The 12,606-nt window shown below is 41.6% G+C and overlaps 1 protein-coding gene across 1 annotated transcript in view; it reads right to left on the bottom strand.

The window, feature by feature from the left end:
• The window catches only part of LOC126184727 (elongation of very long chain fatty acids protein AAEL008004-like), a 135,577-nt gene that overhangs the window by 23,801 nt on the left and 99,170 nt on the right, over nucleotides 1-12,606 (bottom strand). The window contains exons 3-5 of the mRNA XM_049927261.1: nucleotides 5,450-5,640; nucleotides 2,552-2,632; nucleotides 1,986-2,042 (exon numbers count right to left, since the gene is read on the bottom strand). Of these exons, the coding sequence (XP_049783218.1) occupies nucleotides 1,986-2,042; nucleotides 2,552-2,632; nucleotides 5,450-5,640 (329 nt within the window). The remainder of the gene's footprint in view (nucleotides 1-1,985; nucleotides 2,043-2,551; nucleotides 2,633-5,449; nucleotides 5,641-12,606) is intronic.

Consider the following 12,606-nt stretch of genomic DNA (forward strand, 5'->3'; position numbering starts at 1 on the left):
TGGTCCTTACGCGCTATGTATGTTGACGGCACTAGAATCGTTCGGCAGTTAGCTTCAAATGCCGGCTCTCTAAATTTTCTCAATAGTGTTCCTCGTTGCTATCCCTCCAGGAATTCAGTTTGAGTTCCCAAAGTATTTTCATAACATTTACGTGTTGTTCGAACATACCAGTAACAAATCTAGCTGCTTGCCTCAGAATTGTTTCGATGTCTTCCTTTAATCCGAACTGATGAAGATCCCAAACACTCGAACAGTACTCAAGAGTAGGTAGCACCAACGTCCTATATGCGGTATCCTTTATGGATGAACTACGCTTTTCTAAAATTCTCCCAATAAACCAAAATCGGCTATTCACCTTCCCTACCGCAGTCCTCCTCTGGAGGCATTCCGACCGAACATGGCCCTCACTGTCGCATCCAGAACAGGCCATTGGCTATCCATCGTATATCATTATGGCTCTGCAAAACCCAATGCACAAATATGAATTCACAGGTTTTGTCAACTTAGTGCTCGCCTGTCAAACACTATTCAGTACCGGACAAGTTGTAAAACTTGTCATTTTTCGGAGGTGTGGATAGTCACCGTACCATATTGTCATAATGCATTTGTCACCATCATTTCCGGTACCTCGAAGGGCAGTTGAAAAATCCATATGGTGCGGATACCTAAACCGACATGATCCACTGACACATTTCCTGTATGGCTGCTGAGTGACGCCCGCATCTCGTGGTCGTGCGGTAGCGTTCTCTCTTCCCACGTCCGGGTTCCCGGGTTCGATTCCCGGCGGGGTCAGGGATTTTCTCTGCCTCGTGATGGCTGGGTGTTGTGTGCTGTCCTTGGGTTAGTTAGGTTTAAGTAGTTCTAAGTTCTAGGGGACTGATGACCATAGATGTTAAGTCCCATAGTGCTCAGAGCCATTTGAACCATTTGCTGCTGAGTGACGAAATTTTAATCCTCGTTTGTCATCGTTAAGTATCTTCTCATATGCCGCATCTGTAACCAGCTTGACGTAGACGACACTAGTCCCAATCGATAAATTGATGCCCGTAAGTTCATTGTAATTAATGCACACTTCGTCTCACGAAAATGTTCGTTTCATGAGCCTTAGGTCTCGTATAGTCGTTGAAGAACGTGCGTGGTCTTTCTGGGAGATGTGCCATATTGCTTCTCTATCAGAATTTACATAAGCGAAGACGGCTGCAGTACAACTAACCTCGACCGCGAGCGCGCGGAGCCAGGGTGTAAACAGTACGGCCAAGCTGCTCGATTGAGAAAGGCAAACTATGAAACTAACCGCCTAACACGCTTGGCTGCGGACTTCTTGTGTACTAGCGACTACATAAAACATATATTTTCAAACTCTATTTCCTCTAAAACGATTGAGAGTTGTGTGTTTCTCTTTACATATGTTGCATACAGATCCTTTCAATACGAGTCGAATTGGTGAGGAGAAGTTTGTACGGTCCCCCTGTTAGGAACACGTTGGCGACCCACATGTTTCTTCGACTACGCTGCAAAAGTTGCGCTGTGAAGCCCTTACACGTCTTCCATACAGGTACACGCCATGGTATAATCATAATTCAGTAAGCAATTGCAAACTTTTTTCCATGAAGGCATTGACCGTCTTGCATAGTGGGATGTGGCGGTTACTTTTGAAATAATAAACAGTTTACTTACTTTTTTCCATCAGTCACGTCTTCATTTGATTGTCGCTTATCCTTTTCTCACTTGATGAGCAATATAAATATGTGGCAATATATGTGGTGAAAGATTGTATTCTGAACATTTTACCGGGGACAGAAATATAGATACCTGCTTATCAAATACTATACACTTTCCTAGAGGAGAATCGATTAACTAAAATAAATAAAAGATAGTACCCACGGATGTGTGGAAGGCACATGATTTAATAATACCCGGTAACACAATCATGTGAAACGCATATTAAGGTAGTAAGAAATACAGCGATGAATCCGTGTGCTCACCGTGTCTAGGAGCTCCACCAGCTTACACATGAAGTACCACCACACGGCGCGCGCCATCTGCAAAAAAAGTCGGAACAGTGAAACACTGAACTGAGCACTGTACGATCCGCAACACATGTTCATTGATTAGATAAGACAACTGTTTTTCCTTTTATTTACATTTGGAAAACAGGAGAGAGGAACTATCACAACTGAAGCTGTGAGGGCGGGTCGTAAGTCTCTGTTGAATAACTCAGTTGGGAAGATAATTATTCTCTAAAAGCAAGGTTCCGGGTTCGATTATCGGCCTGAAACATAGTTTAAACTTGTGAGGAAGTTTAATTTATAAACAAATCATGAATCTTTTTACACATCACCTATAAAAAATTCTGTCCTCATACAGACAAAATTATGTTAGACAAAATTTTCAATTTATTTTAACGATTTAAATTTAATGTGATGTTTGACATGACGAATCGATAATTCAGTCAATGATAACACGATACTGTCTGTAAACCGAGTAACTAACCCGACATTGATATCATGATGTACATGTAACTATGTTCGAGCAGATGTGGTGTACTCACCCGGAGTGCCAGTGGGTTGTCTGAGTAGTCTACAGGCTGACACTTGAAGCTGTAATGGTGCAGCCAGCCAGCTTGCAGACCCTAGACCAACAAAAATACATTATCATACTGTACATTGCTTAAGATGAGTGGTACAAAATTAACTGTTATACATTTTCGTCACCATGGGCACAAAGCGTCCTACCCCCCTGGGGAGAATCCAGGTGTTACAAATGTTAACAAGAGTGATCTCTAGGCTGGAAAAACAACTAATATTTAAAGTAGTATGCAAAGTCAAGCAAGTATAGGCAGTTCAGTCTAAAATGACTGGGGCAGTGTAAGGAAAATTCTTCGGGCTTCTCACGACGTAATCACCAGTTGCTTAACACAAAGGAATCAAGTATCCTAGTATTCTCAGACATATAGGCAGCACGTGAAGATAGGGATTCATTAGTTTGTCAAGAAGAAGACAATATTCTGATCACCTGCTGGATAAAATCGGCTCTAAGTTCTCCAAGCATTACGGTCTTTAGATATACAGGTTGAGTTAGGAAGGAAGCTACATGCTTTGAGGGATGATGGTGATTTTAAACAAAAAGACTTCATATCTACATATGCCCTGTTCCGTATGGGTTCCGAGGCAGCAAAAATTTAATATCACTTTTGTACGTTTTTCTTAAATAACTCTAAAGCCGCATTCTCCAGCGAAAGCGTGTCGCAGTACAAAATTAAACTACATTAAACTTCATTTATAAAAGGTCTAAGTTGTTTTTCTCTAAGACTAGTAGTTTGCCCGCATCTCGTGGTCGTGCGGTAGCGTTCTCGCTTCCCACGCCCGGGTTCCCGGGTTCGATTCCCGGCGGGGTCAGGGATTTTCTCTGCCTCGTGATGGCTGGGTGTTGTGTGCTGTCCTTACGTTAGTTAGGTTTAAGTAGTTCTAAGTTCTAGGGGACTGATGACCATAGATGTTAAGTCCTATAGTGCTCAGAGCCATTTTTTGAACTAGTAGTTTTCGCCAAGACAGCGCGACAACATTGAAAACCTTACGCGACGCGCATGCACTGTAGTTTAGGTAGTTTTTGTAGGCCAATTTGAGGTAGTTTCCCGAGTTGATAGACCACAAGAGTCCCGTATCAAATTGTTTGTCTCGAACACCTCTAAACTCCTGTGGTACGTTGTATACAAGGCACTGAATAATACAGGAAATAAATAGCAATCTACATTAAATCTTGGAAACGGTTCGGAATAGGGCATACGTTCATAGAAAGTTTTTTGTTCAGAATCATTAATACAATCACCCTTCAAAGCATCCACCTTTTCTCTTGACTCACCCATTACTGTCACGTCGTAACCTGAATGAAGTCGAAATCCGAAAGCAAGGTAGTCCATAAGTACAATATTTAGCACTGGAAGCGCTTGTATTACCATCACCAACGTACACTCAGAAAAGAACTCAATTCCTGGATCGAGAGTGTAGCTATTTATACAGGCATCGAATATTCAATACTATACATACATTACAAACGCAAGGAATTTCGAGAACTTTCCAGAAATGTTAAATATTAAATGACAAATAACTGCGGGCCGTCGAGACTGAACTGGTGACCCATAGCAGGCTAGCCAACGACACTAACAGCTATGTCACATCGTATGCTGCACAGTTCGCGCCAGTATGACCCAACATCTTGGTATTTTCACATGCCTTCGAATTCAATACTTACGAAAATCACATCAAGTTTGCCACGAGAATCCCAGGTCATTTTCATTTTTTTTAATTATTTTGCAGTTCATTATACCGTTGACTGCTTCTAAAACTGATTATTGATGTGTACCATTTTCTTTTAGGTGAGTTGATCATTCATTCTTGTAATTAATTTTTCTCCTACGTTCAAAACTGCTCTCTTATGTACTTCCATTAGTTGCTGAACTGAGGCAAATTTTATGTCAACGAAACGGAAGTGGTTCACGTATTTTCGATTCAGACGTAATCTGTCTTCTTTCTCCCAGGTCAGGAGTCAGAAAAGGTTCTCTAGCTGACAATAGCACGGTGTGGCCGTGCGGTTCTAGGCTCTTCAGTCTGGAACCGCGTGACCGCTACGGTCACAGGTTCGAATCCTGCCTCGGGCATGGATGTGTGTGATGTCCTTAGGTTAGTTAGGTTTAAGAAGTTCTAAGTTCTAGAGGACTGATGACCACAGATGTTAAGTCCCATAGTGCTCAGAGCCAATTTGAATTGTCTGATGGAATCTTATACAAGGTTTGATACCGACGAATATACGTGTATTATTCATTATACTATCAACAATCGAATAAATGGCTTTCTCAACAAGTGCTAATTTATATTCACTAGTTCGTTCCATTATCTGGTTTAGATCTCCATACTGATTCATTTCGCTATACCCACTTCTAATGCCAGCTCGTTACATTGCTTGCTTAAAATCCCATGTCTTTAAATGCAGTTGGTGCTAACTCTAGTCGAAATATTTTCCCTTAACTTTATAAACGGGTCTAACATTTTTATGGAACACTGTTACACTAGACGTGCTAGAAGTTTCAATCGTGTACGATTACTGTCTTCGGTCAAATAATTAAAGATTTGTTTGTGTCGTCAACGATTTGTAATAACACATTCGCAAGTGCTCAGAAATGACATTTCCCACTAGGTGGTTCTTAGTGATTGGATAATAGTGCTACATTCGTACCAACATCCTCCAGATACAACTGCGAAGTATGGTTCAAATTAATGAGGCTGGATGTCAGTTACATTGTTTGAAATTCGTGCTGCACAAAACTATGGAGCAGTACAGTTGAAATAATGCCGAGGAGCAGCAGTCGCGCAACGCATACGCCAGCTGCAGAAGGTTAGTGGAGCCAAACTGGCTTGTTAGGCTGCGGCTGTAATTACAGAAGTTGACTCACCTCCCACACCAGCCACGTGCTGATTATAACTTGAGCAAAGTTGTAGACCATCAGCACGGCTTTCAGATCGTAGGGCTTCCTGTCCCTCATGAATCGCGGGCCAACAGAAGTCACGAAGTACAGATAGGAGACCAACAGCGTGATGAGAGGCGCGGGGCTCGTCACCAGGAACCAGTCTTTTGTTCTCGGGTCTGAAACAAAACACCCTCGTTAAACATTGTCACAATACCTTATACGTAAAAACAAAATTTAATAGTATTGATGTTTCAAGATTTTAAACATGGCTGAAACAGCAACTGTTGAAATTCTTCACGGTAAATGATAACAGCCAAACAGTTGCAGGATAAAGATTTATTAAAATTCTTGACCACGGTTTCGGTATATCCACTGCAGGACGTGATTTTAGTGTATTTTACTTCTGATGAAGGTGTATTTAGATACACCGAAACCGTGGTGAAAAATTTTAATAAATCTTTATCCTGCAACTGTTTGGCTGTTATCATTTACCGTGAAGTATTGGTGTTTGTTAGCACGGGAGTATCCAGATAAGATTTTTATACCTTTACTGAACATCCTCAGTCTAAGAGCTTTCGTCCTCATCTAAGTGATCTAACTTCGTATTTTAGAAGTACTGAGCAGCTAATCTCTTTCTTCTTGGTAACTACTCGGTTGTACGATCCGTTGTGGCACACATCTTACGAGTCGCAGTTCCGTTATGTTAACGTACAGGACCTACAGCAAATGCTTGTGCACTAAGCGCGTCTGCACGTACATTCTTTGTTCGATATGGCTTTACTTATTTAAGTTTTTATATAGTGTGTACCTGAGGTGAAACATTTTGATTTAACCAGAATTCTCTTAATTCTTGTCGAAAAATCCCCTAAAATCTGCTTCCAGTCAGTCCAGTGGGGTAAATAGGTTACGATAATGGGAGTTAGTGTCTTACAAGCTGTTCCCGTGGGGATGCAGTTTTGTGATAGGTGAAAATCGCGAGAAAGGCAAGAGAAAAGGGGAAAAGAGCTAGCTAGTAGGGGAGGAGGAGGAGGAGGAGGAGGAGGAGGAGGAAGAGGAAGAGGAGGAGAATGAATCGATTTGAGGCCAATAAAGTGATAAGAGGTAGGAAATGCATGAAAGAAAATCATGGGGAGATTCAGACTGGACTCTGTTGAACAACACTTTCGTAAGACCTTTTCCGTAGTATGGTGACTCTTATTTCTTATTTTCTGCTTCTTGATGGAGTTACTCTCGTTATTCGAAGAGAGCCAACGCAACGAAAGAGTAGATAGTATATTCTGACTGGCAATGAAACAATGAAAAACGAATGACGATAATGCTGCAAACGCTGCAACAGTGGACTGCGTAGAATTCAGTATCTTGAATATCGCACAAAAATTAATCATTAAATTAATGGGCTAAGCGGTGATGAGGATTAAACAGGAAACCTAAAGGGAAATCAAGAGGGAAGAAAGGAATGAAAAGACCACCTCCAACAACAGCGGTACGATATTCTGGGGGATTTCTGTCCCTGCTGATTTTTGTTGTAAGGGTATCAAACCCACATGGCAATATGGTAAGTGAAATAATCAGATCCTTACTCTGAACCAGTATTACACTTACTATATTTCAGGTTCGCCTGTAATGCAGGCACTGTTTTTTTCTTTATACATAAACCATAAATGTTTCACCACATGTGTGCCATCATCAATAGGAAATTAGCCGCGCGGGGTAGCCACGCGGTCTGAGGCTTGTTGTCAAGGTCCGTGCGGCTTCCTCCATCGAAGGATCGAGTCCTCCCTCTGGCGTGTGTGTGTGTGTGTGTGTGTGTGTGTGTGTGTGTGTGTGTGTGTGTGTGTGTGTGGTGTCCTTAGAGTAAGTTAGTTAAGTAAAATGTAAGCTTAGGGACCGATGGTCTCATCAGTTTGGTCCCATAAGACCTTACCACAAATTTTCAATTTTTTCAATAGCTTATCTTTATTCAGTTCTGTAAAATGTAAACTTGTTTTAAGTAATATTTACTTGTCTCGACATTATGCGTAAAAACAGTTTTTGTCTGCTGCTGTCATTACCATCATTTTACCTACATTGTGTATATACAGGGTGTTTCAAAAATGACCGGTATATTTGAAACGGCAATAAAAACTAAACGAGCAGCGATAGAAATACACCGTTTGTTGCAATATGCTTGGGACAACAGTACATTTTCAGGCAGACAAACTTTCGAAATTACAGTAGTTACAATTTTCAACAACAGATGGCGCTGCGGTCTGGGAAACTCTATAGTACGATATTTTCCACATATCCACCATGCGTAGCAATAATATGGCGTAGTCTCTGAATGAAATTACCCGAAACCTTTGACAACGTGTCTGGCGGAATGGCTTCACATGCAGATGAGATGTACAGCTTCAGCTGTTCAATTGTTTCTGGATTCTGGCGGTACACCTGGTCTTTCAAGTGTCCCCACAGAAAGAAGTCACAGGGGTTCATGTCTGGCGAATAGGGAGGCCAATCCACGCCGCCTCCTGTATGTTTCGGACAGCCCAAAGCAATCACACGATCATCGAAATATTCATTCAGGAAATTAAAGACGTCGGTCGTGCGATGTGGCCGGGCACCATCTTGCATAAACCACGAGGTGTTCGCAGTGTCGTCTAAGGCAGTTTGTACCGCCACAAATTCACGAAGAATGTCCAGATAGCGTGATGCAGTAATCGTTTCGGATCTGAAAAATGGGCCAATGATTCCTTTGGAAGAAATGGCGGCCAAGTCCAGTACTTTTCGAGGATGCAGGGACGATGGGACTGCAACATGGGGCTTTTCGGTTCCCCATATGCGCCAGTTCTGTTTATTGACGAAGCCGTCCAGGTAAAAATAAGCTTCGTCAGTAAACCAAATGCTGCCCACATGCATATCGCTGTCATCAATCCTGTGTACTATATCGTTAGCGAATGTCTCTTGTGCAGCAATGGTAGCGGCGCTGAGGGGTTGCCACGTTTGAATTTTGTATGGATAGAGGTGTAAACTCTGGCGCATGAGACGATACGTGGACGTTGGCGTCATTTCGACCGGAGCTGCAACACGGCGAACGGAAACCCGAGGCCGCTGTTGGATCACCTGCTGCACTAGCTGCGCGTTGCCCTCTGTGGTTGCCGTACGCGGTCGCCCTACCTTTCCGGCACGTTCATCCGTCACGTTCCCAGTCCGTTGAAATTTGTCAAACAGATCCTTTATTGTATCGCTTTTCGGTCCTTTGGTTACATTAAACCTCCGTTGAAAACTTCGTCTTGTTGCAACAACACTGTGTTCTAGGCGGTGGAATTCCAACACCAGAAAAATCCTCTGTTCTAAGGAATAAGCCATGTTGTCTACAGCACACTTGCACGTTGTGAACAGCACACGCTTACAGCAGAAAGACGACATACAGAATGGCGCACCCACAGACTGCGTTGTCTTCTATATCTTTCACATCACTTGCAGCGCCATCTGTTGTTGAAAATTGTAACTACTGTAATTTCGAAAGTTTGTCCGCCTGAAAATGTACTGTTGTCCCAAGCATATTGCAACAAACGGTGTATTTCTATCGCTGCTCGTTTAGTTTTTATTGCCGTTTCAAATATACCGGTCATTTTTGAAACACCCTGTACGAGAGCCGTTCAAAAAGTAATGCAACACTTTTGTTTCTCGGCCAGTGTCGGTTGAAAAAATAGGGAATTTGTTGTGGGACATCTTGGAATATTCCTGCTTCAGCCCCTACGCTTTCATGAAGTTCCGATAGGTGGTGGCACTATACGTAGCCTGCAAAATGGCGCTGTAAGAGAGTTGCGTTCCACGCAGAGCGCTGTCATTGAGTTTCGTTTGGCGGAAAACCAAGGCATCGCGGATATTCATAGGCACTTGCGAAATGTCTACGGAGATCTGCTAGTGGACAAAAGCACGGTGAGTCGTTGAGCAAGGCTTCTGTCATCATCGCAACAAGGTCGCGCAAAACCGTCCGATCTCCCTCCTGCTGGCCGGCCGCACACAGCTGTCACTCGTGCAATGTTGGAACATGTGAACATTCTGATTCGTGCTGATCGACAGATCACAAACACCCCGCTGCTCAACTGGACGTCTCTGTTGGATATTGAAAGGTTTTCTTTGTTTGATATCCTCCCTATTGGTGCACCGATCAACTCTGAGTGCATTGTGGCTACCCTCAGGATACTGAAGAAACTACTTCAGCATGTTCATCGCCACAAAAATGCAAACAAACTTCTCCACGACAACGTAAGGCCTCACAAAAGTCTGCGCATCCGAAAGAAGATCACAAAACATCATTGGGCTGTTCTTCGTCATCCACCCTACAGCCCGGATATGTCACTTTCCGTTTTCCATCAGTTTGGCCCAATGAAGGATGCACACTGCGGGAATCAGTGCGTGGATGATCGGGAGGTTATTGATGCAACAAGATGTTGGCTCTAGCGTCGGCCAGTAGAGTGGTATCACGCATGCCTGTAAGGTGGCGTATGACCGTCCCATTGAACGAAGATTGGGGAATAGTATAATTTTTTAGAAACGAGAATAAAATCAGCTTGTTTTCAGAAAATAATGTATTGCATTACTTATTGAATGCCCCTCGCACTTTACATTAGCTTGTCATCTGCAGTCAAATTGTGTTAGTGCAAATTTGATTGTCGAGTTAAAAAATCTATAAACGTAATTTTATTGTCCGAAAATATTTCGCAACTATATTTTGCGATTACTTACGATTAGTTTCGAAATATCCGTTCTTTTCTGTGTTTTCATCTGTTTCTGAAATACTCACAAAGTTATGTTGCTGCAGAACCTCACACGTAAGTTTAGCTTTTTGTATTTACCGAACATAGTGTTTATGTTGCTGTTCTGTATCCAGTTCCTGTTAATTTTAACTTGTTCTCATATTAGTTTGGTATAAAATCTGTTTTTTACTTTCTCTCATATAAAAACCGTTTTATGGCCAAATTTCCTTACAATAATTCGTACTTACAACATGTTTACATTTTACAGAACCGAAAATGAGTAGTAACTGACGATGACACGTAGGAACTGAAACACATATTTTCGGAAGGTGGTACCCCACAACTCGTAAATATCTGAAGAGCGTCTTGATATACCACCAAGAGCTGATTATAAAATTTCGTCATTCAACAACCAGTTTCGGTCCACAGACCATCATTAGGTCCATACAAACATTTACATCATCATATTACACGATATAAAATAAACTGCGTCAGATAATAAAATAAACGAAATCATCATTGGTGCCAGATGATAATATAAGTTACAGTGTCGATCACAAAATTTGCTAGACAGTGCACTCATTCATGGTATGTCAAGATCAGCTTTAGCGCCGGTAAACAGTAATCAACTGATCAGTCGGCAATACGCGGAATGTCTCGTTTCGTAGCGTTAATACTGACTGTTGATACAGTATGAATGAGTGCACTGCTTGGCGTGTTTTATGACTCACGAGGTAATTTGTATTACTCTGCGACCTCAGTGACGAATTCATTGGTTTTATTATCTGGCGATATAGCTTTTATATCGCGTAGTACGATGTTATAAATGAATCTGATGATCCATAGACTGAATCTGGTAGTTCAATAAAGAAATTTAGGCAGTAGCTCTGGGCAGTAAATCATGATGTTATTCAAAGCGCTGAAACATGTTTGGGATTACATAAAAAAAACAGTTGTTCACGTAAGAGATGAATCTGAAATCCCGTGATATTGCCTGCAACTATGGCTGCTGCAAGAACTTAAAAACTAAATGTTCAATAGTATTTTACTTCACACATCCTGAAATAAATTAGTCTTAACAAACATTAATACCAATATTTATGCCATCAACAGACGATTATTAGCGTTGAAGTTAAGGCATCATGAATGATCAATGCTCAAATTTGGGGAAAGTTGCTTTGCAACCCGCCTGTCTTCGTAAACATTAAAGAAAATCATAACCCCTTCTTCCTATTAATCGGGAAGAGTACCAGATACTAAGACCTATAAATACGAACGCAAATGTCTACGTTGCTAGTATCATTCACGTCTGATGTTGCTTTGTTTGTGAAATGCAATACAGAGTAAGAGATCTCTTGGTACAAGTTCTCATCTCCATAAAATTTCTGAAAATATTGGTTGTTAACGATACGTTATCTTTATCTGTATCGCAGTGATGAACACCGCTGCAAATCTAGAAGATACACATGTTGCATTAGACATCAGCATCAATTATCAAGTAATAAGTCTTTCGTTGCGACTCTTAGAAATACACTCGCTTCTGTAGACGTTTTGATATATAGATAACACTGCTAATAATCTCAAAAAATACGAAGTAAAACATATTCTCAGTACTATATTCATAACATGTTAAGAGCAAATGGCCATTATGAGCTTTATTGTACAGATAATATAATTAAAAGTCTAGCAAGTAAATAGAGGTCGGTGTTCTTTATGGAACTGGAAACAATACGCGAAAGAGAAAGCTGACTGAACGAGCTGCATGACTGTTGCCTCTTCACACCACCGTCGTTAATTATACTACGACTACTATAGCTTTGCGACGGACGTTTCAATGAGTCGAGTGTCAGGGGTCACCCTCTAAGTAATCTGAGTTATTTTTCAAGTGCCACGTGTTCGCTGTCTTCCCTATTTTTTTAAGCATGTGGAGAACTTTGTCAAGCGTCACTGGTAGCACGTCGGGAACATTCGCTCTCACTCCCTGCCCGACACCGCACACCTATTAATCACAAAGCAATTTTATTCCACATTTGGAGTCTTATCAGCTGATAGAGACCACTTTCTGAAAGTAAAAGGTAGCAGAAATTGCACAAAAATAATTTTACAGGAATTTCTCAGACACACGGAATTAAATAAGTGTGGCATGTTGATGTGGCGTAAAAGCTTGAGAACGCATTTTCAGAAGTGTTGCTGGTTATGTAGAAGTTGGACAAAAATGTGAAGACACTGCGAAAAATGCATGCTTGAACATAAATGCAGATCCTTGCCAAGCCTGCAAATTGCGCCGTTGTATTTTACCACGAACCGGCACCTGTGCAATGCCCTCAACACGTCGCCAGTTTCAGTCGTGGTCACAAAAGTGTTCCCTGTAGTTGTGAATGCATTATGTCGAAGCTACGT

The sequence above is a fragment of the Schistocerca cancellata genome, chromosome 4 (genome assembly GCF_023864275.1).
Source record: "Schistocerca cancellata isolate TAMUIC-IGC-003103 chromosome 4, iqSchCanc2.1, whole genome shotgun sequence".
Lineage (NCBI taxonomy): Eukaryota > Metazoa > Arthropoda > Insecta > Orthoptera > Acrididae > Schistocerca > Schistocerca cancellata.